The sequence below is a fragment of the Chlamydotis macqueenii genome, chromosome 11 (assembly GCF_036417535.1).
Source record: "Chlamydotis macqueenii isolate bChlMac1 chromosome 11, bChlMac1.mat, whole genome shotgun sequence".
Classification (NCBI taxonomy): Eukaryota; Metazoa; Chordata; class Aves; order Otidiformes; family Otididae; genus Chlamydotis; species Chlamydotis macqueenii.
This window is the reverse complement of record NC_141566.1, coordinates 14,053,042-14,079,260: the sequence shown is the minus strand read 5'-3', so window position 1 is coordinate 14,079,260 and position 26,219 is coordinate 14,053,042. Positions and strand designations below refer to the sequence as shown.

The following is a 26,219-nucleotide window of genomic DNA, read 5'->3' as shown; positions in this document are numbered from 1 at the left end:
TCCACCAAACCTGCTGCAAAGTGGAGGCTGTGCCAGTTATGGTGGGAGGCTGTGCCCTGCTCTCCTGTGGGTGGGGGGACACCCGCTGCACAGCCTGGACCGAGCACAGGGCACCGCCGCTTCACCGTGCTCCCTCAATATACACCTGTTTCTCCTCAGAGGGAGGAAGGGCATTTCATTACACCCTGGTCAGACTCCTCTAGTGCTGCACAGGACCGTGGGCACCCAGTGAGGCACACCGCGCTTATGTCTTCATGGCCAGTGCTGCCCACACAAAGGCACAGCGTTTGATTTACAAACTCACAATACTCACTCCAGAAGCACAAGGACATTGATCAGCTCTTGTGCAGAGAATTTGTTCCAGTAAGCTAAAAGAGTATCTGAAAGAAAGAAAAAAAAAGTCCACTGAGATTAAAAAAGAATAAAAGGGGAACCTTACAGACCAAAACCATCAGTGATGGTCTCTTGTCTTTCTGGCTGCCCCTCAGTGAGCAAGAGCCACCAACCTTCAGAGATCATCTTCACGACGTAGAGGTAGCACATCAGGAGCGTCCGGATCTCAAACTGGTCTAGGCGGCTGCAGTGTGACACACTGCTCCTCGTGGAGCTTCTGCGGATCTAACAGGACACAGAGATGAGGCAGAGGCCGGGGCCCCGGGTACCTGGGCTGTGCTGGAGCAGAGTGTGGGGCCAGACGCTGTGCAGCCTGGGCACAACAAATCCAGTACACACCAGATGTGCTGGCATTCCTCCTGACCCCTTGCATCTGCACCCCCACAGTACCATGCTTTGGAGATATCTCATCCTTTGGGGTTGCTGCCCATCCAGTGACAGGCATTTTGGAAATCCTGGGCACATGGCCGAATGCTTCTCTGCCCAGAAAAAAAAATGTCTGGGCAGAGATTGATGGCTTATCCATCAAAACGCACGGCAGCCCTGCTCTCACTTCCCCTGCTCTTTGCAGCATCGAAGCTCCCTGACATTTTTGAAGTCAGTTCTTGTCAAACAAAAGAGTTCTTTAGTTGTCACAGTTCAAAGCAAGAATCTAACTTTGTTAAAGACATACACTTCAAAACAAAATGTCAGTTACTAAAAAAACAGGACTTCCAGCTTAGGAAAAGAATGACTTTTAAAGCTTTACCAATTTTTTTTTTTCATTCTCTGTGCTCACCCTAGCTGTATCCTCCGACAAATGGCTACGATTAAGCTCTAAGCAGGATGCTTCTCTTAAAGCTGTGCCTCACATGTTTGGAGAGCAATCCACAAATCTTATTTGTTGTTTATTCTGGGACAGGCTGTGCATGTGAGTCATAATAAAACAGAATAAAACATTCAGTTTAGAGCTGGAGATACAGTGCTATAGCCAGGACTTTGCTGTTGACCATGCCAAACTATCAAGTCAGCACACAACTCACTCCAGGGGAACAGGAGATAAGCAACGTGTCTGCCTCTGCAGAGCAACGTTAAGGTGTGCTCCTCCACGTGGCATTGCTTTTACACGGTTTTGTGGATATTGTGTTCCCTAACAGAAAAGCTGTTTTCAACGACTGAAAAAAGTACCTTCAGGGGCACAGAAGAGGATGTCTAGCTGTGGGGAAGAGCCGAGCTGCAAGCAATAATGCTTTCTGCAAACCGCTGCCAGCAGGGTTCAAGCATATGCTCAGAGCTTTGCTGAATATGAACAGTTTGATAGCCAAGTGTTTGGCTATACTTGGTCTTGTAGCTTCATGATTCATGTGGGAGAGTGCGAAAGGCCCCACCTCTTCTAAGCATGTCAGGACACAGCCAGCAGGAGCCCAGATGATCTTCGCTTTGCTCGTTGTAAGCCTAAGTTTTTAAAGATGCAGCAATGATTCATGCCAACTCAAGGCATCTGGAAAGTGCCCTGAGGAAAACCAGAGGCTGGTTTGCACAAATACTCAATTTCCATGTGTGCAATCTGCCAATGAGGAGAGTACAGCCTCTCTGAATAGTGGCCTCAGAGCTCTTTGTGGTGTGACCGCGGTCATGTTCTGCAAAATTTAGAGCTGTAGTTATTAGCCTGATTTTCCTACAAATACCTCATCTTCTCTTAAGCCAGTGGTCACTGGCAATCTCACATCACGGTGCGTTGCCTCCCAGCTACATGTGGAAAGCAGTTCCCAGCACTGTGCACTGGGCGCTGGCCAGGCTGAGACCCATCCACGCACAGGGAGCACCTCTGAGATGCGCCATGGAAGCAGAGATTTTCCCCACGGATTTTGCCTTTCAACTTCGGTAAGTAATTTGTCAACAGTTGTATTTTTGGCTCAGAGACCTTTGAAGAGGGGAAGCATACCAGACCTGTGAGTCTGACCTCCTCTGTTCAACATGAATCTGTTTGTTTTCAAAGAGAGATATTTATAAGTTGGCTTTTGAGAGTGTTACCACAGGGAACTCCTTTTCCCTCCCCCTTATTTAACACAGTCCACAGACTGGTGCAGCGAGCACCATCCTTTCTAACTCCAGATACATTACATTTTCAGTCTGATCCGGGGAACTGGTTGCCCCCTCTGAATTCAGGGATCCTTTTGAGTCCTCTCGCTTTATCGCATGGCCATTGGGAACTGCTGCTCCGCAGGCTGAAAAAACACAAACCCCACAGGTAATCTCTTTGGGCCGGCAATCCTCAGCGCATCACGGACAGGGAGTGGAGGATGCAATGGGGACAGCACAGACAGGGCTTGCTAAAGCCCCATGTCGAAAGCTGATTAATCTGGAAAGGACAGCTGGGGTGACACCACATCCAGGGAAAGGCATACAAACTCCGAGAGGCCCTTTGACAAATGGCTATTTCAGGTTTTGGGTAATGGGTTTTGGGTTTTTAGGACTGGTAATAGTTACACTGAAAACAAATGAGAAAGTTAAAGTTTAGAAAAATTAATTTACCTGGATCTTTGTCTGCAATCAGGCTGGATCTATTTGAGGGAGACACAAAACTGCACATGAATTCATCCCTGGATGCCTGTAAAGCAATATAAGGTTTTTGTGACCAATGGAAGATAACACCTATTCTCTTATAGAAGAGAATAATGAAATAAAAAAATAAATTGGAGCGGCTTTTAAAATGCAGACGGAAAAAAATTCTATTTCCTTACTTCCATAACAAGGAGACAAATGACTTGGAGAGGAATATAAGGAACAGCAGAACATATTAAAGTAAGTCATAGCAGTTTTTTGCCTTCTGTTTTTCATCATTTCAGTTAAAACTTTGATTTTTTTTAAATGTCTTTTTTCTGTTGTTGTTTTGCCTGAAAGAGGAAACTCTCATCTGCAAAGCTTAGCCTGCCTGGGAACCACACAGAACCCTCAGGCAGACGGGCAACTCCCCAGAACAGCTGCTAGAGTCCGAGGCTGAGTCCTGTTGCAATTCACTGCACTTGGAGGGACTTACCTCACCTCACAACACTACACATATCGTAAAGAAACATATTAAATGACAGCAAGCAAAAGGGCAGAGACATTGTACCCAGCACTGCAGACAGAACAAAGTCGTAGGAAAGGCCAAATTATAACAAACAAGTGCATTACAGGGCTGCAGGGAGAAGAAAAACACACTTGTTTCTAAAGCTGAGCCTGGCTGCAGGCAGTGGAACTTGCAGAGGAGGTGTGCGGGGAGAGCAGGACCAAGGAGAAGGGCCAAAACACATCGCTGGGCTTTACTCACAGGGCTGGAGGCAGCCGTGCAGGAGTAGAGTGCCTCACGGCTGGCCACACGCTGGAGGTTCTCCAGGAGCAGCCCAAACAGCGGCAAGTAGAGCTGGGCTATTTTTGCCTGCTGGTTCTGAAACAAGATAGGGAGAAAAATGTAGGTAAGAGCTCAGGCTTTCAAAGGAGTGAAAAAAGAAAACTCTGGAGCCAAAACAGATACACACACACACACACACATATATATATATACACACACACACATATTTACACACTGTATAAGGTGCCTGAGGACATGGGTTGGTTTGGCTTCTCATCTCCACTTCCAGAGCTGCCAGGTAGGTATTACCTTCTAGCAGCAAGCTCAGGGCACTCAGGGATTTTAGGGGCTGAATAATATTCCCAGTCATACAGGATGTGTGACAAACTAAATTGAGATTTCTTAACTCTTTAACTGGCACTTCACTCACATGGCTTGATTTCCAAATGCGACACCCAGAAGAAATGAAATAAAGACATTTGCTTCTGGCCTGGGTCTGGCTATTACTTCCAGTCAGGAATTCTGCATAGCAAATGATTATGTTAAAACAGTTTGTAGGAACAGATTTATTTGGATTAAGTGATACAGATCAAAAATAGTCTGGTTGACATTTTCTAAATGCAGTGCCCTCCTGCATCCAATTCTTTTTTCTTTTTTGTTAAAAAAATGTATTATTCTGGACTTGACAGAAAGGTTAAAAAAAAAACTTAAGGCTTGCGAATTGAACAGTGTATTTTGACCAATAGAGGAATCAAATTTTTTCTTCTGATTCAGTATGACAAAAAATAAAACAAATCCTGAAAACATTCATGGGTTGAGAAAACCCTCTCTCAGCCATTGATGGAGTCGAGGCTTCTTGGCTGGAGCAAGACTGCAGCAACGCACTGCCATGCTCAGCCTGTCCTGCCTGAGATGTGATTTTTTGCTTTGGTGTCTTGGGACAGGAGCTGAGCATCCTGCCCTGGCTCCAGGCAGTGTCCTGGTCACACAGCTCAGAGCACAACACGTACAAAAACCCAGTGGGACAATTTTAGGACACATGTTGTTTTGGAGGAGGCAGGGAGAGAGCTGCATGACAAGGCGGCAAACAGCTCCTGAATTGGTGTGAGGGTTTTCAGGCACCCAGAAGAGCAGAAACAGACTGCCTCTGACCCAGTCTTGGCAGAGAGCTGGCAAATCTCTCCTGAAATATCAAGTCTTGCCAACTGCCATGGGCTGCAGGCTGTGCAAGTCATCAGGGTTCCTCACCACAGAGAAAAGCAAGCCCACCTCCCACTCAGCCCTTCCAACCAGGCAGAGAAGGGAGAGGAGAGAAACTGGCTCTGCGTCCGTGAGGGGGCAGGAGCCCTGGGCACATTTGGGTCACTTCTCCTACCCTTCATGCCCAGGAGGTTATCCACATTCCCAGATAAAACTCAGGAATGTAGCATACTAGGAGCAATTTGAGGAGCTAAACTCTAAACAGAGTTTAGAGTTTTCAGCCTAGGTAATGTCCGCACAGGTAGCTCAGCACTTTCAAGGACATATGGGTCAGCAGGGACCAGCATCAAGAAAGAAAACAAGCCCATCTCCAGGCTCTTTCAGCAATACCACACGCTGAGCCTCTGACCGAAGAAAGCTGAAAAGTACCCAGTGGAAATCCAGCACCTCATGAGAGTCCACAGATCCCCTGCTCTGATTCACTAATTAGTAAAACATGCAGCTGACTTGTAACAGAGATCAGTCCTGCTTCCTAATTACAGTATATTAATGCAGGATATTAATTTAAGTCCAAGACCGGAACAACATTGATGTTGCTTAATTTTGTTGAACAGCCTCTTGGCTAACGACACTCTCAAGTTCCTTAATGGCTCAGGGCTTCATTTTCTAAATAATAAGCATGAACATGAATGCTGCAGTTACATGACTGCATTGTTTGTGTTCCCAGATAATTTCTCAGAGCTGTTACTGTTATGCCATAACTATCAGTTACTTACAACAGTTCCCTAAAATGTAATGAGAATACTCTTGGTGCACCATGCAAGATCTAAAACTCTGTTGCATGTTTTTTCATAAATTCAAGAACAAAAGCAAAAAAAAATATGCCTGACCTTGTGCTGGTATCTGTTGTCGAAGGCATGCTTTATCAAGAGATTTTTTAAGACTGAGATGGCCATATATCTGATATCGTAGTTGTCCTGCAAGGCAACTGAGGCTTCTCTGAGAAGCATCCCCACCAGGAAATGATGCTTGCAATACTCATCAGTTAAACTGTATTCAAGATTTACATCTGAAAGAAACAGCAAGGCAACAGTTAAGGGAACCGTTCTGAGGATCTGTTCAGAGGAAGAAATAAGGGTCATGTAGGCCCCAACTGTCTGCAAGTATGGTTCATCATACTCTCTCCTAGAGTGCACTGATCTTCAGGCATCAGGCATGCCTGAGCCTGAAGTAATGCCTGAGCTGACTACGGTTTTCTCCACCACTGAGTTAAGTCATATCAAAGAACTTGGCATCTTCCAGTTCAGGCTAATAATTAATTTCAGCCCTTGTCATTTCAGGATTTCTACAGTGTGATGTTTACAAAGCTTAGTGCTCCAAAGAGTAATTTGTAAAGTCAGAGATGGATGAAACAGGGAATGACAGCATGATTTACTGCTTTGCTCTTGACTGGGGATTATCCTGTAAATCCTCAAACTACCCGGGCAGTGGAGATGCCAGCATACCCTGAGCAGCTGTGAGGGTGGTAATGGGCAGTGGAGATGGTGCGTTTATCATGGTCACCCAGCCCTAGCAGTGCCATCTCTGCAGGTTGTTCCATGTCCCCCGTGATATCTGCACTCCTTCTCACCAGGTGAGAGAGCAGAGAAAAGGCAAATACTCCTGCTGGGATGAGGGATGCAAACAAGGACATGGTGCCAAGGGACCGCTGCTGCATCCTCCAGCAGTTTACGCAGCCAGGCTTCCTGGCCCTGCTGCAAGGACCAGGGAGCTAGGGCAGGGTTCCAGACAGCCTCTTGCCAGAAACCATGAGACTCCCTTAGCTTCCCATCAGCAGATATTGAACACAACTCCCTAAAAGCTGCACTGACTGCCAGGAGAAAGGCAGCTCAGTACCAAATCACTCCGGTTAACTTAACTTGCACCCTGTGTGTCACTAGATTCAGGCGGTAGACTGTGATCAAAGGAGCGGCTGCTAAAAGCGCAAGATCATTTTCACTGACTTGCCTGGATAACGCAGCAGAGAAGTGACAGAGACAGAGATTTCAGTGCAGGGTGCGTGTGCACTCGAGCTGCTATGAATGGCCTTGCCCTGACACAGTTATCTCTGTCAGGCAACCCACATTCCTAACCAGAGCTGCGACAGGCACCATTTGACTTGTACTATGGCACTAAGCCTCCCAGGGGGATAACCCCAAAGCTGTGCGTTCTTCCCCCAAAGGGTACAAATCCTGTCTGCTCAGCTCAGACTTTTCTTTTTTGAAAACCCCACAGGTGTGAAAGTTTTTCTGTGGTAAGGTAGGGTGCACATACACAGCTTTGAAAATCCCAGCCAAAGGGTTCCAACAGCTCTGCGGCTGCAGAAGATATTTTTAAGTTCATTGATTCGTAAGTAGCATTTACTGGTTTGTGAAAGTCTGATTCAGAGGAAAGAGAAAGCAGTCTAGAGCACTATCTAGCTTTCATTGTTAGTCATGTTAGCAAATGCCTAAGTGTCACACATTATGGTTATTTCATTAGTTGGATGCAAGCTAATTGATTGAAAGCTGTGTTTAATTTGACATTAGTGATCCCAGTTGGACCTACCTACTGAAGTGAATCGTTCCACAGCAAATGAAAAAAAATCTAATTCATGTGTAAAAAGAAAAGGGACAAATAACAAACCAGCAAAAATAAACAGGAATAAGTAATGCTCTAAGTCTTGGAGAAACGGTACAGTACGTCATGTTCTAATATTTGTAAGGCTATTGCTTAACTCTCAGCTTCTGTCAATCTCTTGGGTTCTTTGCTATCACAAGACTGCAAAAACAATTCTGTGCTGCTGGTTGCGAGGGCAGGCTTGAGGCTTTCCTCTGGCTGATGAAACACACATGTCCCCCAGGCGAGGCAGCAGGGATGCAGACCAGCAACCGGCCTGATTAGCTGAGATGTTTCAGAGAAACTGCTCCAAGATGCAACGCTCCAACTCAACAGGATGTGGTCACAGGGATGTGCTCTGCCTGCAGGCACATCTGCTCCAACTTCTGCTGCAGGAGCCCTCTTTATCCACTTTCCCTGGGGCTATTCCTTCTTTTCCAAGAAACATAGTAGGGGCTGGGCACATCCCCTCTCTTCATTCAAGTAAGCTGATAACGAGGTGAGGCACGCTAGTAGGATATCTCCTTGGTGACGTGCACATCATATCTGTCCACGTCTGACCCCACTGTCCCCTGTAATCACAGGTCTGTCCATAAAAACCAGACAAGTTTGCAAAGGAAATGCATCACTACATGCCTCTGCCCTGGCAGGCAGAGCACAGGCACCATTAGGATAGGCTGCTCTACTGTCAACAGATGTGTGTGAATGACAATTGCTACCACGATTTTAAAATATATATCTTCAAAATCAAACCTCAACTGGTAGGTCCTAGTCACAGTAAAACAGAGGAGGAAAGATGAGTTGCTTTTACAGCTTTTCAGTATAATCATTGCAAATGCAAAGGTGAATGTTAACCAAGAAAGAGCATCCTTATGTTATCATGCCACTAATAAGCAACGGGGAGCGCTGTGGCTGTGTGTTTTTCTCTCTCTCAGCCATTTCTAGCAGTGCACTTTGTTAAACTATGCCAGGCAAGCAGCCAAACTGATGTTAAATGTAAGATTAGCAGCTGGTCCAGAAAGCTCTGAGTGGTCAGAAACACACCAGAATAAGGAAAACTTGACAGTTTCTGCTGCTTCTGCCACCTGGATGTTCACTGAACCACTTTGGGATTTGTATGGCTGCACCCTGAGGCACCCCTTGCCTGCATCAGGATAAATCCACAGGGCTTTCACACAGGGGAATCCCAAACCTCACTCTCCTCTCTGGTACTCATCTTGCCAGGCTACTAGGATCCAAACGTGGCAATCTTCACTGTATTTATCTAACAGAGATGAGTAATCAGGACCCAGAGAGTACGAGGCTATGTCTATAGCAATCTTAGGAGGCCAGCGAGGCACGCTGGTGGGCTCAGCGCTGTGTCCCCGCACTGTCATCGGTAGCACGGCTGCAGCCATCCACACTGCACAGTACCTCTGCTCAGCCCCTTGCAAGCCCCATCTGCCCCGTGGTGAGCACCATCAGGACCAAACGGGACATGGCGTGACAGTGAGAGCAGCCTGGACACGTGGTGCTGCCTTTGGTACACACTAAGGACTGGCATGGGCTCAAGTTCTCCACTGACTGCCTTCAGCCCAGGTTTGAGTACAGGCTTGAACACACTGTGCACTGCTATACGCTTGTTCAAAATGAAAGCAGAAGGTAAATTAAATCACCTTCCCATGGCCACAAAGAGAGCTGGCAGCAGAGCAGTGAATTCAGTCTGTTCTCCTGTATCTCCATTCTCTACAGCACTGACCGATGAGACACCCTGCTTCTCAGGGGATGCCGACACTCGTGGAAATAAAGGCTTACACTTGCACAATTTGTGTATTTACTGAAATAGGGGCAGTTTCTTTTGGATACTGTTAGTCCCACACAAATGTAAATATAGAAAACACTGAAAAGACTGACTGCATACAATTCTGGAGCAAAATGATGTAAACCTGCCAGAACAGCATCTTTTCCTGAGGTTAATGTAAATCAGGCTAAACAGGACATAAATTTCCTTCACACTAAAACAAATTCCATCTGGTCAGAAGCCATCAAGCCTAATAAATTATAGCTCTCTCACCAGTCTCTTGAGAAAGGACATACCTTGAACTCTTTGCAGCTTGGGTTTGGAAAAGGTCATTGGTAAGTTCAGAGGAATGTAGTGCTCGTGATTGCAAATGGTTTGAAGAAATTCAAACTTGTATTCAACCAGCAGCTGAGAAAAAAAAAAAAAGAAAGACAAACACAAACTATGTTTTCAGTTTCACTCATTTGCTTCTAGTTCAATGTGTTTGTTGCACAAGGACTGGGGAATCTAAATAGCATTTCATGAAATTCAGTAATAATTAGCAATTTTTTGTGTTGTCCCCTCTAAGTGTCAGTGCACGCAGCTATCATTTGGGATTTCTTTACTTTTTTCATCCAGACTATTAACCAATCTCTCCTTTAGTTCTGACTCTTTACCTTGTCTTAAAGCTTAGCTGCATACAAGCCTTCGGCCCACACAAAGAGGTCTGTGCCTCCAGAAGACTCTGCAGGAAGAGTGCCTAAAAGGCCTTAAAGAGTCATATAAAATAATCACTACAGAGCTTTGATTGACATAGATATGTACAACCGCAAACAACATTTCAAGAAACATACTGCTTACCTTAGGGTCTTTTGGGCTGAATCCAGAAATGTAATCATTTATCAAGTTAAAAACAAATCCTCTGTCCATAAAGGTCAAACAACGCTGAAGGAAAAAATAGCAACATGTGATTGTGATCAATCACGAAAAATAAAAGCAATCATCCTAAATTATCTCCATACTACCATCCTGCCAGCAGCCAGATTTGATCCTCGGGGCTGCTGCTGACTTTCCAAAACACACTCGATCCTGTTTCTCTGAAATTATTTGGATGACCTCGGTTAAGTCTCCAGTGGACAACAGAAACATTTAAAATGACAGCACACACATTTCCTCTCAGGTTTTGAACAGTTGCTAGGCATGACTGAAAGCCCTGGATAACATATAGAGTATCATAGTCCCTCTCTTGGAAAGAGAAAGTTTGTTTCCTAGGAAAATCTCATCCCCTCCAGAGTTTTCATCATTGAAGAAACCGAAGAGATGGTAAAGCACAAACACATCTGTTTGCTTGCTGCATATTTCTAATTTGTTTTGTTTTGTTTTTCTGATAAAAGGCTGAGAGAAGGAAAAAAACTGCTGACCTTCAGGAAGTTAGCCAAGCTAAAGTTGACATTCCTGGACTCTTCGGGGATTTCGTTATAGCGAATGGTCACGTGAGGAATGATGGCAAGCAGCAATGAATGCAGGGCGTGCTGGTAGGAGTCGGGGAACCGCTGGCCTCTGGGCAGCTGAAACCAAAAGCACGAAAGCACGTCCTACACTCAGTGCTGCAAGCGAGCAGCTGGGGAGAACTGAGCGCAGGCACACGTTCCCTTTAGCATCTTCCTTAGATATAAAGAAAAACTTTTTTACAATGAGGTGGTGGATGCCCCATCCCTGGAAACATTCAAGGCCAGGTCAGACAGAGTACCCTGATCTGGTCGGAGATGTCCCTGCTCCTTGCAGGGGGATTGGACTGGATGGCCTTTAAAGTCCCTTCCAACGCTAACTGTTCTATGATTCTATGACTTGTTTATGTTGTTTCCTAAAAAAACATTCGCTCAAAGAAAGCACTAGCTGAAATTGCAGTAGCTAGTAACAGAAAAGGAGGCTGCTTGAGCCATAAGGAGATTTGGATTTTTTAAATTACAATTGACAATGAAAAGGGGAAGAAGGGAACAGTAAAGTGGAAAAAAAAAAAAGGAAAGATGTGGTAAGCTGTTCAGCTTGTCGAGTTGTTTTTTTTTTTTAATACAGAGTTACATAGTTTCTCAGAAAAACTTTTGGAGAGTTAGTTTGCGGTGGCTCTGTAATGCAGTATTGAACAAATGTATTTTTACCTTGATTTTGTTTTCTTCCAGTAAGTACATTGCCATTGACTTCGCCAGTGCTTCAAAGAAAAACCACGAGTACTAGAATGAACAAAGAACACTATTATTTTTCTAAGCAGAATTGAACATGTTTGACCATGTGGGGAAGCAGCACTGTGGGAGGGAGAGCTCACATTCAAATGCCATTTGTAAGCATGGCTGTGCTTGCACAGCTAGCTCAGCATGGGTGCCTTTGCTACCTGGAGGAATCCTGCAAGTCTTGGGTGGGAACATTGCACATTGTCCACCCCCTCTGCACCCCCACGTGCCCTGCAAGGAGCCTGCAGAGTTTGGGGTGCAAGCCCGGCAAAGACCCAGAGAGGCAGAAACTCAGTCTGCCTCCCGTGTGGCTTGAAGAAAACAGATAAAACTGGCAAAATGAAAAGGCCTTTGCTGTGTCCTGCCATGAGTCTTAACATAGCCAGGTTCCCCACAAGAATTCCTCTCTGTTGTAAGGGGAGAACCTCAAGGATGGGGATGCGAGGAGCTGCCCCGGTAGCTTTGCTCCTGCAGTGGGTTTGGATGGGTGGAAGTGTTAGGTGTTATACCAGACCCCCTTTTCCTCCCTTCCACCCTTGGCAGCCAAGTATTGCCAATACTTCACCTTGAGTAGCTTATTGATGGCTAGAAAATCTGCCGATTGCTTCAAGATCGTGGCCATGGAAAGGACCAGGATTTCATGGGTCATCTTCGCCTGTGTGACACTGGGTTTCTCAGCTCGAAAGACGTACTGAGGCAAAAGGAAGAGCGTCAGCAGCGTGCCTGCTTCCAGCAGGGAGTTTAGCAGAGCAGTGTGTCATGACTGACCTTTATGAAGGAGCGCAAGTAGTGGTCTAGACCTTCTTCATGGCACTGGGACACGATGTGCAGAAGAACCCTGGGGAGAAATGTGGTTTGTGTTCAGCACGCAGTGTGAGGGCAAGTTCCTCCAGCTCATGAAAGCAGACACCGTCTATGTCCCATCCTGCGCAACCCCAAAACCCTCACTGCTGGCCAGGCTGATTTGCAGAGAGGCAGTACTTGTAGGCTGGCATCCCTCACAGCTCCTGTGGCTGCACCATCCTTGCCACAGCACAGCCCCATGACAGAGTACTCAGAGCTCAGGCAGCCAAAGCCTCTTCTCCGCTTTGGTGCTGGACCAGGTGTTGCCCAGACCAGCTGCCTTCAACACTCGAGGCTCCCCGTGCGAGGAGCTGAGATGGAGCATTTCTCTGTGGAGCACATATCCTATTCTTTGGCCCCCGTGCATACCAGGATTAAAACCTGCAGCTACTTAGGTTCATGTTGCAGTGAGCATTAGGCACCTGAACAATGCTCAGGGGTTAGATAAGTCAAAACCAAAAGAATTAACTTGATCTGCTCTACACGCAGTTCTCTTTGGCTGTACCTACAGACCTGCTCCATGGCGAGCAAGCTCACTTTCCCCTCCTGCTCACTGCACAGCTTATCATGTGTTGAGTCTGTCCTCACTGGGAGCCCTTTCCTATGATAATACAAGTGACAATTAACAACTATACCACTGCATCAGGCCTGCAAAACAAACACAAACCCCCCACAGACTCTCTGCTGAGAAGCACGGAAAACATTCTCTGTGGTTGTTATACTGACACCTTCCTGCATCCCCAGAATGTATTAATTCTGGACGGCTCTTTTTTACTGAATTTACCTCAGATGTATCCTCCCTCCCTCCTTGTTAAATGCAGTGCATTATTTTTTGGGCTGTTGCCTTGCAGATCACTGGGGACAGGCAAACCCTGGAGAATGTGCCAGCCCTCTGGAAGCACTCCAGAAGACTTATGAAGGCAGCAAGCTCCCAGTTTCCCCAGCCAACACTGGGGATTTACATTCCAGTCCCAACCAGAGGGAACAACAAACTTTTGCACATTGTCACAGGCCCCACAGGCCAAACCACAGGAAGGAGTTTACAAGCCATTTATCAGATAAAGCGGGTTTTAAATTCCACTCTGAAAAGTCTGGATGAGAAAATGGTTGTTATTAAACAGAAAGCTACTGACAAACTGGAAAGCATCAGGCCAAGCTTTGAAAAAATTCCTGGAAGTGAAGGTGGGAGCTGGTCACCCAGGAGGTAGTGGGGGTCACTTGTTCCCCTGTCCTTGCCCTCTGGTGATTCAAGCAGAGTGGAATTACAGTGCTCTGCACATAAATTCCCACAACCTGTACCACGTAGCACGGGACTGGGATTGCAATGGGCCCTGCATCCCTGGGGGACCAAGGCTCAGCCTCCAACCTCCAGTTTCATGGGAGCATGATGCTTTTGGTACATGGATGGTACAGTAATAGTACCTCCTGGAGTCAGAGGAAGATCATGCAGTAGCATCCAGAATCCCCCTGTGCACTGCAGCACTTCACAGAGGAAGAATCATAGAATCATAGAATAGTTTGGGTCGGAAGGGACCTTTAAAGATCATCCAGTCCAACCCCCTGCAAAGAGCAGGGACATCTTCAACTAGATCAGGTTGCTCAGAGCCCCGTCCAACCTGGCCTTGAATGTTTCCAGGGATGGGGCATGCACCACCTCTCTGGACAACCTGTTCCAGTGGTTCACCACTCTCATCATATAAAATTTCTTTGTTATATCTAGTCTAAATCTAGTTTAGTTTAAAACCATTACCCCTTGTCCTATTGCTACAGGCCCTGCTAAAACCGTGGGAGGAAGAGCGATGTTTTAATGCATCCACCAGTTTAGAGGGTGTTGTGGCCAGAGGTAGGCAGGAAAGCTGCTTTTGCACCTTTTGCTCCCTTTGGGCCCTGCAGAAGCCTGCACACAGCAGAAACTTTCCGCAGGGACCAGGCTCTGGTCGGTGCTGCCCTCTTGGGGCTGCAGGCCCTGCAGAGCATCGCTAAACAAACCACCGCTTGCTTCTGGCTCTATATTGAGCCAACACGGATGTAGTGGCTACTTCTCCAGCCTAACACACCCAGCAGCAGGGGGTTTTTAGCACTATTTCTGACAGAGGGGACTGGTGTGCAGGGATGAGACCGGAGCATCACTCTCGCAGTGAAACCACATCTGTCATCTGCAGCTGGCATAGCGCAGGTGCTCTGGAGCCTTTCGATGCCCCAATAACTCAGCTCCCAGAGCCATCCCCATCAGCAAATCCTTTTTCTTTTGAAAAACAAACCCGGAGTATCTTTAAAATACTGCATTTTTCCCCAGGCAGCTCCCAGGACAAGGTCCCCATGCTGCCCCATGCCACCCAGACGTGCCAGAAGACAGTGGCCAGTGTTTCACAGCATGGGAGCAAGCAGCAAGGGACAGCCAATGCTGTCACTTGTCACCTTGTACTGGGAAACCACACCCTGCTTTGCACTGTAGTTTGTGGCTTTGCATTTGTAACTGAAGAAAACCGGATGGTTTACCAGACACTCACATGGTGCAGTTGACAGCTACTTCATCTTCCTGGGTCACATTAGTAAGGACTCTAAATAGTTGCATAAGAATTACAGGTAGAAACTGAATCATTACTTGGATCTCCATGGCGTGCAAACACTAAAACAAATGTTCAAAACACAGACACTTTTAGTTCGACATTTTGCAGATGTTAAATATTTACAGTGCACAGACATTTCTGTGGCAATAGGAAAGGCTTTAGCAAACGCTTCAGGGTGTGGGCTTCAGCCTGCCAGAGGACAGGAGGACTTGGACCCATAGCAGCACTCGTTGCCTGCCTTCCAGCTGGCAGATCCCAGCTGCATGCCTTTCGGGAGCTACATAAGTCACTCATGGCAGGTATTAATCCTCCTCTCAGATGTGCCCAGGCAGCTATGACTTAATTAGAGGCCACATGCTATGATTTGACCCCAGTAACCCAGCATTCAAGGCTGAAGTTTTGCTCCCAATTCTTCTCATCACTTGTGACAGTTTTTTAAGTGACTAAGTCTCATTTTCAAAAATGCCTTTGGAGCATGGAAACCTGATGTCCGATGACTTGCAGTGAAACTTTTATCTAAAGAGCATAGCTTGCTGTCTGAAAAGGGATTTAAGTGACTTGGTGAAGGTCAGGATCATCTGGTGATGATCACTCTCCACCCATCTCATAGACCTCTTTTGCCTGAATCTCACGATATGAGTCTAGGAAAAACAGTGCATTTCATTTTCAGTTTTCAAACATGCAAATCTAATGAAAGGTTCTTAAATCTGTATCTACTTATTTAAATTACTGAAATTATTGAGGTATTGGTGGTAAGAAGACCTCACTTGTGGTTAGCATGTAAATGTCTTCCTGTCTGCAGGCTGCAGCGAGGTCACTGTGGCTGGGCAGGGCTGGGACCAACCCAGCCCCTTGATGAAATGCTCACAACAAAACAACTGTTCTTTCACTGCTTGGCTTCAAAACTTGCCATTATTTCTATTTCTTAAAATATTTATACATTATCTGAAACACGCCCAGTAACTTTGTGATGATAAATCCCCACCACTGGAAGTGGAGCTGTTGCTACAGCAGCACTCTCAAAAACAAGCAGTTACTGAAGGAAACAAGGACAGTAAACAGCCAAGAAATTTATTCCCTGCAGAAGCCTTTGCTGGATCTGCTCCAAGGCCTCTACTCATGCCACAGCGATTGCCAAAAAGCTGGGTTTGCGTCACAGGTGACCTGTGGTCAAATCTGACTGACTGATAATCTCACAGATCTTTTTCAGCCTGAAAAAAGCCTCCTGTTTTGAATAGATAATCCTGAAAACAAGGAATTGTGCTACAGTTTGAAAGTCTGAATTGGATCTAGGGCAGCAGGGGAGGAGGGCGTGAACCCACCAGGGGAGGGTTTGCCACGAGCACGGCAGAGCGATGCTGACTGCTTGTTTTGCCTGCCCTGAAAGGCAGTGGGAAGCAGCACACAGACAGCAGACAGTCATGTCAGTAAGCAGAGGTAAGGATCTTGCGCAGTGTGCCAGTCCCAGCACTGCAGCAAGTGTGTGTTCCTACAGGGCAGGGCTCTGGGTATTTACTTATGGTCCGTAAAAACACCAATGAAGCCCACCGACAGGCACTGTTCACCTTTAGGTATTTAACAAGCTCTCCTGGGACTTCCTTAGCTCCTGCCTGAACCATCTGGCAGTACTGGAAGAATTTGTGCAAGTGCATGTCCTGGAAGAGAAGAAAAATAAGTTCAACACAGCAGCCTCAGTATTTGTCAATCCCTACTCTGCAGCGTACACTCGAAAATCTGCTGACATACCCGTGGCAGTGGGCCATGTCCATAGCAAGCCCCATGTCACTACCATGTACTCTTGGTGGCCAGCTGCCATCTCCCAGGACTACAGTACTGCTCCCTGCCTTTTCCAATGTACCCAGCCACCGCCCATATCCTGGCTCCCAAATAATCTCAAGATTAAGCACAAAACTGCCAGTAGTGTTAAAGTTCTCCTGTGGTTGCACTACCCTGAGCCCCAATTCCCATCCAACACTGGTCTGGAGAAGTGGGAGCCCTTCTGTCCCAGCTGGGACACTTAGAGACTGCCTAACCATCTGCCTCATCAATGTCCCACTGTCCATCTGAGGAAGACTCTCCTCCCAATTCCTCTCCCTCCTTCTTCAAAGTTAAATTTAATTACCTTAGTTATTTAACCCTGAAAAGCATCTGGGAATGTAATTTGGTGGAGAGTGGAACTACTGTGCTGCTCTTAGGGCTGTACAGAATCAGTAAGACCCTGAAACAGGTTTAGATAATGCTGAAAGTGAGTTGCTGTGAACGTAAGTGCAGTTGATTACATCCAGCATGGGACAACAAGCCCTGCCAAGGGCATTTCTCCATGAGTAGTGCTGACAGGAGGTACCACTGAGCATGTGCTGGGGATCTTTGCTGCCCATCACATGAAGCTTGGGGAAGTCCATCAATACCATGGTTAGAACACATGAGGACTTGATAAAACAGCCTGAACTGGTTTCAAAATGAAATCAGGACTCTTGCTATCTTGTGTCTTCTGTTGTCAGAAAACTTTTTTTCATCGAAGCAGCTCATTTGCTCAAATGTTTCCTTGGTCCTGTCAGTTACAGCGCAATTGGCCAAGAAAACATCAGCCTCTCCCCAGGCTCACTGACTCACACAGCTGCCTCATCACATCTGGACAAAGCAGCAGATCTCTGCAAGTAATCCCAGATCTGCTGCCACAGAAGTATCTCAGTGCTGCTCTGCAAACACAGCACCTACGGCGTAGCAGTTGTAGAGATTCAGCAATCACTTCCTCTGCGTTTGTGTTGAAAGTCTGTAAGAATGAGGTGCTCGACTTACTTGGGTGTAAATGGTTGAATCCAAATGGATTCTGATTTTAAACAGCGGCTTTGCTCCATCCACCCACTTCGCATCCACGCTGGGCTGCTGCGAACAGACAACATTCAAACACTTGGTTTCAGACTGCAGTGAGATGGTGGCAGACAGCCACCTGGTCAGAAGGTACAGCCTGGAGTGGAAGAATGGGGCCCCCTCCAATGCAAACACCAGCGACCTGACCACAGCCATGGCAGGGCAAAGGCATTCCCGCAAGAACGTGCACACAGGGCACGTGCCCACTATCCGGCTCTGCACCATGTGCACTAGCTCAGTCCAGCCCACCACAAAAATATTCTCAGCAACCTATACAGCCACAGAAACTGGAATTAAAAGTGTCCTGTCTCCCAGCCCTATGAACTTTAAGCTTTGGGGGCTGCCCTGCAGCAGGGAACTTCCCAGCTCAGCAGAGTACCAACACAAGCCCAGAACTTAGAGTGGTAACAAAAGCTCAGCTTTCCTCTTCCCTGTATGTTTAAGCCCATTTTAATTGGCCTTCCTACCCTTCGTGACTCTGTGTCCCCGAGACCCAGGTAGCCAGGTGGAAGGTTGGATGAAACTGGCAAATGCCGCTCCAGGGTGACAATTCGTCCATCCTTCAGCAGCGGGGCCCAAGCGTATCCCACTGCGGAGGCAACCAGTGGACCAGAGTTAGCAGACACACAGCGATACATGTTTAGCTCAAGCTCCAAAAAGAGCTGTGTCTCATCCTGAGAAGATTGAACTCGCAGCTGGGCAAGCGGCTTCAATGAGGCTGAGACTGACCATGTCAGCCTTGTTAAAGCACATTTTACCCAGCGACTTGGTGAGTGAAATTCAGACACACTCAACCAAGATGAGGAGTGGGTTAGAGGGGCAGAAATGGTGCATCTTGTGCATCATGGCAAAGGTCCTTCAGTCAACCAGAGGACTGGTTGAATGGAAAGGCATCCCCACCAGTATGACCTGGGTGCGCTCAGTCTCTTACACGTTCCTACTGTTGGCAGGATCAGTCCCTGAGACTCTGATCTTGTGTCAGGTTTTTGTTGGTGACTTGACTGACAGTAGGCCCATTCATACAAGCCATGTCAAGAACATGCAGAAATAGCTGTCAGGGTGCAGCAAAAATTTGAGCTTTAGTATACACTAAAAACCTTGTGTTTTACTCCACTTTAGACCTACAATTTTTATTAGGTTGCTTTCAAAAAAGAAAATTCAGATAGACTAGTATTTTAATAAAATATTTTTTTAATGTCCCTACATTGATTTTATCTTGGACTCTTATCCAACAGAAATAATTTAAGCAGTGAACATACCTTGAGTTTCAACGGTGTCCTGTTTTTTCGATGTTGCCTTTGTATTAATTTCACAGCTGACATGATAGAAGGTGAAAAGCAAATGATGCTTTTGATGGAGGTGAATTGGAAGCTCAATTTTAATCTAAAATGATATCATGATAGATAAGACTGTATTTTTAATTGTGGAGTAATATTTTAAGTTCTATTTTATTTCACAAAAGCTATGTTGTATGCAGTTACACAAGACACATTCTTACCCATCTTAAATAACTTCTGGCTAACATTTTAATCACATTTGCACATTACTTATTAATGGGAGTGTGTGATTGGAGTGCACAAAGCATGACAGTAAAAACAGCAGAACACAAACTGGCATTAAAAATTGACAAAGTCTCTGGCTTTGCTGGGCCCTTCTATTGTGGCAAGGGCTGATGATTATTTTTATCTGTATTTCACCCAGCCCTGGAAAAAGAGATATCCTGAAAGGCCCCTTGGCTTTGTAGCATCCAGGGAAAACTGTTATTTCCCACCATCTTTACCTCGTCGTAGAATTCCGGACTCTGGTTATGATGGAGCACGGCAGCATATGCGTTTGTAGTCAGGAGATGGCCTCCGGGTTTGCCATATATACACTGGAATCACAAACGAAGAGTTGGATTCAGGGCTGCTGCCACCCTAAATTAGCCAGCCAAATTAAAACAGCATGGAAACTCAGTGCTTTGTTACATGTCCTGCTCAGCTTGGCTGGCATACAGTAGACAGTAGCAAGCCCCCAGTCCCGAGAAATAAGAGGTACTCACCTTTAGCGGCCTGGCATCAGCTTCATCTGAGTCCCTGAACTCCACACAGACAGCAATATTCCTTGCCTGCAATGGGGAAGAACAGAAGAATGAGCCATTGCCACAGGTCAACAGTATCACTCAAGGCCATGCCAAGTCTGGCTGCAGCCTGCTCTCCAGGTTGCTCACCTTTGCAAACACCTTCTGGTTCTCGTACTTCAAATGCAAGGGGTAGACGTAGAGGTGGTTCTTGTAGACAGTGAAGGGATAACAGTATTTTGCGACTTCTGGGACAAGTTCCTCCACTTCCACTGCGATGTCCTCACAGCTCTTCTCAAAAGGCTTTACAGGAATGTAAGAAGCTGTGACACAATCTAGAAGAGAAGGAAAGCTTGGCTAAGTGCACACTCCACACATGGGAAGTAGAGCCTATGTGAAAGGAAATTCATCCGTCTGAGACTCTGCCATTGCCCTCGAGCATCCAGTTGTCTTCACATCAGAGGATGTGTGTGTTGACCACGCAGCAGGACCTGGACCACTCCCACTGAAACCATTAAGGGAAATTTCTCCCCTTGATCATGCAACATGTGGACCCCAACTGCATTAGCAATGCTGTGAAAAGATGAGTGCACAGGCACCACGGGGCTCTGCTCTCCTTTCCAGAGGGGACTGCAGAAGTGGCATTTCCCTGTAGCTCTGGGCAAAATCAAAGGGTCTTGTGAGCTGCCAATGTCTGGCAGAGATGGCTGCTGTGCACAGGGCCTGCACCTTGAGGCTTCCGGGATTTGACCCATTAAGTTACTGCTTTATAAGTCATGCAAACATCACCTGACCGAAGCAGACAGGCTACGGAGATGATGACTTGAGACTGACATCTCAAAGTTCAACTACAGCAGTCCTTTTCCACTCTCTGCTCCGGAAAGATGTTTGATGGTTATTTTGCCTCCAAATACCAGTGCACAAGCCCATCTAATTCACTAAGACTCATATCCACCAGGAGGAAGAGTTCATCTCAAGTGATGGCCTTTCAAAGAACAAAAGAATTAAGTCCACTAGAAAAGCCTTTTGGACCAGGGACCAGACTACAGAACCTGTGACAGGAACTGCCAAAGGCCCATGGGGTGACACCGAACACATCACAAGTCCTTTCTTTGCCTCAATTTCTTTAAATGCAACGTAAAGAATCACACTGACCATGTTTGTGAAGGAAGATCTCTGGTGTTATGGATCAAAAATATTATATGAGATCGGTGTAATAATAACAGCAAAAGCAGGCAGGTGGCTTCCTTTAAATTTGGGATGTGATGGCCAAAATGCAAAGCAGATTCACCCCTCAGGTAAACCTCTGCACTTAGACCACATGCCTCCGCAGAATCCATGAGAAAGACTTACAAGTCAAGGCTTGTGCTGAATTATTCACTGCAGCCCTGAGATACTCTTGTTAATGAAACAGCAAAACTCCCCATAGAAGCATTAACTCCTTCCATCAGCATTTATTTTAAGATCCAAGATCCTTACTTGTGAAGTCTAGTGGGATGTCTTTGATGATAATATTTAACTGGGCTGGAATGACCTGTAGTTTTGTCTTCTCTGGTCTGCATTAGAGAGAAAAGAACAAGAGTGTGAACCTTGAAAATTCAGGTGCTGAACACATCAGCAGGGCTTTTTGTTTTCCTCTGAGTATTTTAGAAATTGTCATCTCATGCTTACGCTGAACTGTTTAAAAATGTATCTTAAAATGCCTGCTCAGCCTCTGCACCAGTCCCTTACACTTACTTCTTATACTCTGCTAAAAGCTTCAGCATATCTTCGTTTGAGAGTTTGCTGCTGTCTTGCTTGTACAGAGGTGAGAATTTTCCTTCAGCATCAAGAGTGCCCTGGGAGTCTTTGAAAACTGGTCTGCAGAAAAGAAGAGAGAAATTTCGTAAATGTTGGTAAATACGCAGACACTGATGTCTTTGACATGCCAGGCTGAAGGGCCGTTTATCAGGCAGGAGGTTCACTGGCTTGTGACTGCTCTGAACACTACCAGACCTCCCGATCACCCTCCCATCCTCATGTCACACCTTAAACTCCACACAGACTGCAATCCACCATGTCACATAGAATTGTATGGGACATCTCCCATTTCCCTTCTCTCCAGCCAGGTGAGAAGGACACACCCAGCCCAGCTCTAAGCCTGGTTCACAATCACAAACACCCTTCAATCCTCTTCCACTAAAACCAAGTGGTAAAGTATCTTCCTAGTTGCACATGGGATCAGAGCAAGGAAATCTTCCTAGGAAAGGAGTGTGCAGTGAAAACCAGTCTCAGGACAGACATCAGCTTCCTTCTGAAGCAAGAGTAGGAGATTGGAATCTGCCTTGGATGAATACTGGCTCTTGAATATAAAGGCTGCGAGTGTCTGTGTGCAGCAGGAACTGTACACAGACTCCCATCCATACTCCCTTTCTGTACAAACAGCTTCCTCTCAAACCCACAGGGAAACTGTTTCAGTGACACAGAGCAACACAGCTCCCCACAACAGGCTGCTGGCCACTCAACTCCTTGGTCTCTTTACCCAGCAGGAAGCCTGAAGCCTGTCAAAGTCAGTGCCCATGCAGAACCACCATTAGGCTGAGGCACCACTTGAAAGAGGGCTGGGGCACTGCACAGGCTGTGGGCTGGCTCCCAGGAGCGAGCTCCAGCCCAGAAACACCGACTCAAAGCTGAGCAGCCAGGGTCACAGGAAAATCCAGCTCAAGAATACACATTGCAAGCTGTATACCACCAAATCCCATCCCACTGTAACAGTTGTCTGGTGTTCCCATGTCATTACCATCCCTTTTGTCAGCACCAAACAGCAATTTTGGAATAGGAGGCAGTAGCAAAGGGATGAACTTGCCTTCAGAGATTTAAGGGAGTTAGCACTGATGTACATTATCAGTCCCAGTAACAGAACAGCGAGGAAACGGGATCACTATCTCCAGTCATGCCCAAGAACATTAATTAAAGCAGAGTCTTAGATGGGAGTCAAAGCCCAGCAGATTGCCACTGCCAGGCCAGGAGGTCCTTCACTCACATCCTGTCCATGGCAATGGCTGCTGCCAGGAGGGAATTTCTGCACCGATTCCTGCGGTAGCATGGGCTGGGCTAATTTGTCCCCAGGAATGTTCTGCCCTGATAGCAGTAGCTACAGGTCAGCAGGAAGGTTACTGTCTTCCCAGCACTGTTTACTTTTTAATATTTTGTTTCTAATTCTAGACAGAACATTTCAGGCCAATCCTCATTCTGTCCTGGGAATCGGAGCCAGATTCTGCCCTGACTTCAGTCACTTGGCCCTTTGCCCGCCTGGCCGGATCGTGTCCCGGATAACTGGCAGCAGCAGCTCCCACCGTGGCCAAAGCGCAGCCCAAGGTGACTCACCTGGCAGCCCAGCCGAAGGGCATCCTGTACTGTCCCAGACGGCTGCACACCTGCTTGGCCACCTTATGGACTTTCTGGGCAGTCTGCAAAACATGGGAGAGGTCAGTGTGTGGCACACTGTCCTGGAAAAGGAGTAAAGAGCGCTTCACTCTCCAGGGAGAGGGAACTCTCTGTACTCCGCAATGCACAGCTCTCCAGGCACACAGCACAACAGTCACTGAAGCAGCTGACAGATAATCCCTGTCACTTCACACCAGGTGTATTTACTTTTGCAAAGCAATAGCAAACTTGTTGCAGGCACAGTCATATTGAAACTCCTCTTGAGTCTGCACTAAACTGTCAGGGTTTTAGTATTTTATTTTCCAAAGGCTATTAGTAGTTTATTTTCCAAAACTGACCATAATTGACTCATCCTACACAGGCTTACGAAGTGTGCTGAGGAAATCCCTGGTTTTCCAGGGACTAATTTTAACTGGCTGCAGCAAGGCAGCATCAGCTCCACCTGGCAGGACCAATGATCACCCTCTGCATAAGTTCGCCTATATGATCATGGCACTCTGCATGGAGCAAGACAGAGGCAGAGCGAGCAAAATTAGGGTGAAGCCCATGTTTTGCTGCTACGAAAACATCAGTGTTCCCAGCCGGTGTGAGCAAGGACCAGCGTAAGACACTGTGTGCAGCATCGTATAGCGGTGCAGCCCCTTTCTCTAAGGATGAAGTGTCCCACGTATTTGCTGCCAGACCAGGCTTTTCCTCATTGAAGTGTAGCAGGGAAAGGTCTTCTGCCTCAACTGCTTAGATCTTTCTAAAAATTCTCTGCCTCCTTCCAGGGGAAGGAAATGACTCTCCCAGGACAGCCCGGCTGAAGTAGCAGAATGGATGAAGATCAGTATTTGCCCAAAAGCGGCTAAAGAGCAGCAGAAACAACCCGTGTTTCAGACCACACTACTCCCCACAGCAGCAGACAGCACCACTAAGCAGATATTCTCACAGCCCCATCCAATACCTTTCCCGGGTCCGAGTTTTTCATGTACGGCTCTGCACAGTGCGTAATGCTGCCCTGCAGCACCTTCTCCACGCGGGCCACCAGGAAGATCTCAACATGTGGGTCACTCACAGAGAAAACACCCTGCAACAAATAGACAGTAGGCTGTCAGAGAGCAGGACACCCTACTTGCAGCGCTGGGTTTGGCCCTGATCATCTCGCTGTCCCTTCCCACAACCCACACAGACCCTGCTCTGGTTGCTGCTGCAGATGGGCCATGGGGCCTCACAAGGCTGGAGCATGGTCAAGTCTTGAAAAACTCTACCTAGTGCTTTGCTTATTGCTGCCAATGAGCCCGAAGTGGCAGTTGGCCTGAGACACTGACCAAAACCCCACAGCTCAAGAGAAACCCTGACTTCTGCCTTCTCCACAAACTGGATAATAACACACTGCAACACTACTGAACAGCTACAGCCTCAACAGAGATAGAGAATGAGGAGAAAGTCAGTTATTCACCCGTTTTACATAGCACAGGGAAGACTCAGGGACTCCGTGCACAAGGCTCTCGCCTGGCGAACGTCCCTTGGTGCCCTCTGCTCCGGACGCGGAGTTATCCAGCAGCATGTCACGGACAGATGGAGGGTTCAAGTCCACGTGGAAGTCAGCTGAAATCTTGCAATTATTTTTCAGGTCAAATAATGCCAAACTTAGGAAAAAGGGCTCAACCTGGAAATTTGATACAATATATGTGTCAAAAAATGCACGGTACAGGCTCAAGAGTATTCCCACGCATTGCGTTCCCTGCTAGGTTTGCCTTCTGCATCTGTTTGTTCCTTTAGTTTTGTACACAAGCATTTTACAGAATCCTTACAGACAATCCATGTTTATTTGCTTTATAAATACAGCAAATAATTTTCCCCTGCATCTTCTTGCATTTTGATATAGTAAATTTGAACAAAGCTACTTTAAAACCACGAATGAAATACAAAGAACAAAATCTATAGGGTTTTTTTATATATATAAATTATAAACTATGAAGTTAGGAAGACAAGATGACCCCAATCCATCAGTTAAAGCTGTTTATCCTTTGCAATGAGAAAGACAGACAATTAAGAGTGTTTATGTTCACATGCTAAAGACCACTTCACTTATTGTCCAAAGTCCACCAGCTCTGCAAGACACTCAAAGTGTTCCTCACCAGCACAGGAGCAAAGTTAGCTCTCCCAGCCAGGGGAGCTCAAATACAAGGCTAACTCCACTGAGGAACTGACTGTGCAAAATCTGCCAACTCATTTGTAGCTATTGACCTTGACAGCACAAGGCAAGTGGCAACAATTCCATGTATTTTTAACTCAAAAATCCTAGCAGGCATGCGTCCATGTAAAGACAAAAGCAAAGGCCTGAAGATAAGGATGTAGCGTGTTCGAGACATTACAGCATAACTTGGAGGCATTACATCAGTACTGAAAATGTGCTGATTAAGTCTGACTCTGGGCCTGATTAAGGATGAATAACAATAATCTCTGCTATCAGTGATGCATTCCTCTGCTGGGAGTTACGGAGGAGAATGAGCCTGGTGAAGCCTTCACAAAAAAGCCTTTGCAATTCTAACAAGCATCAGACAAAGTACCATCAGCAGAGACTGATCAGTGCCAGTGCTGCTGCCTCTCCTGCGATGCTATCTGCTGCTCTGGCACCCTTGCATGAAGGCTTGGCTCCAGCCAGAAGCAAGTGCAGGACATGATAATATGCAGTATGTTTTGGGAGGAAAGGCTGGACGAGCCTGGTCTGTTCAGCCTCTCAGAACAAAGACTGAGGAGAGATGTAATAGCTGTGTACAGACAGCAGAGGCTCAGAAAATACAAGGAAGAGCTTATTAGGCTAAGGCACAACTTTCATACAATAACAAATGCATATAATAAAGTGGCTGTGAATACAGTTAGGCTAGGAATCAGAAGGTTGCAGAACAGGGAAATCCTTTGCCCTTAGGGGAAA

At 46.5% G+C, this 26,219-nt stretch overlaps 1 protein-coding gene across 3 annotated transcripts in view; it reads right to left on the bottom strand.

Annotated features, from left to right (window-relative positions):
* DOCK11 (dedicator of cytokinesis 11) overlaps window positions 1–26,219 on the bottom strand; it is an 85,535-nt gene that overhangs the window by 26,625 nt on the left and 32,691 nt on the right. For all 3 annotated transcript variants that reach the window (XM_086756729.1, XM_086756731.1, XM_086756730.1), the window contains exons 12-36: window positions 24,741–24,950; window positions 24,246–24,368; window positions 23,240–23,322; window positions 21,611–21,733; window positions 21,353–21,429; window positions 20,024–20,208; window positions 19,856–19,921; window positions 19,595–19,687; window positions 19,074–19,197; window positions 18,282–18,403; window positions 17,743–17,829; window positions 16,509–16,598; window positions 14,884–15,002; window positions 12,299–12,368; window positions 12,096–12,221; window positions 11,462–11,533; window positions 10,724–10,870; window positions 10,164–10,247; window positions 9,620–9,731; window positions 5,797–5,975; window positions 3,686–3,802; window positions 2,908–2,983; window positions 2,497–2,600; window positions 507–618; window positions 314–380 (exon numbers count right to left, since the gene is read on the bottom strand). In XM_086756729.1, coding sequence (XP_086612855.1) covers window positions 314–380; window positions 507–618; window positions 2,497–2,600; window positions 2,908–2,983; window positions 3,686–3,802; window positions 5,797–5,975; window positions 9,620–9,731; window positions 10,164–10,247; window positions 10,724–10,870; window positions 11,462–11,533; window positions 12,096–12,221; window positions 12,299–12,368; window positions 14,884–15,002; window positions 16,509–16,598; window positions 17,743–17,829; window positions 18,282–18,403; window positions 19,074–19,197; window positions 19,595–19,687; window positions 19,856–19,921; window positions 20,024–20,208; window positions 21,353–21,429; window positions 21,611–21,733; window positions 23,240–23,322; window positions 24,246–24,368; window positions 24,741–24,950 — 2,768 coding nt within the window. The remainder of the gene's footprint in view (window positions 1–313; window positions 381–506; window positions 619–2,496; window positions 2,601–2,907; window positions 2,984–3,685; window positions 3,803–5,796; window positions 5,976–9,619; window positions 9,732–10,163; window positions 10,248–10,723; window positions 10,871–11,461; window positions 11,534–12,095; window positions 12,222–12,298; window positions 12,369–14,883; window positions 15,003–16,508; window positions 16,599–17,742; window positions 17,830–18,281; window positions 18,404–19,073; window positions 19,198–19,594; window positions 19,688–19,855; window positions 19,922–20,023; window positions 20,209–21,352; window positions 21,430–21,610; window positions 21,734–23,239; window positions 23,323–24,245; window positions 24,369–24,740; window positions 24,951–26,219) is intronic.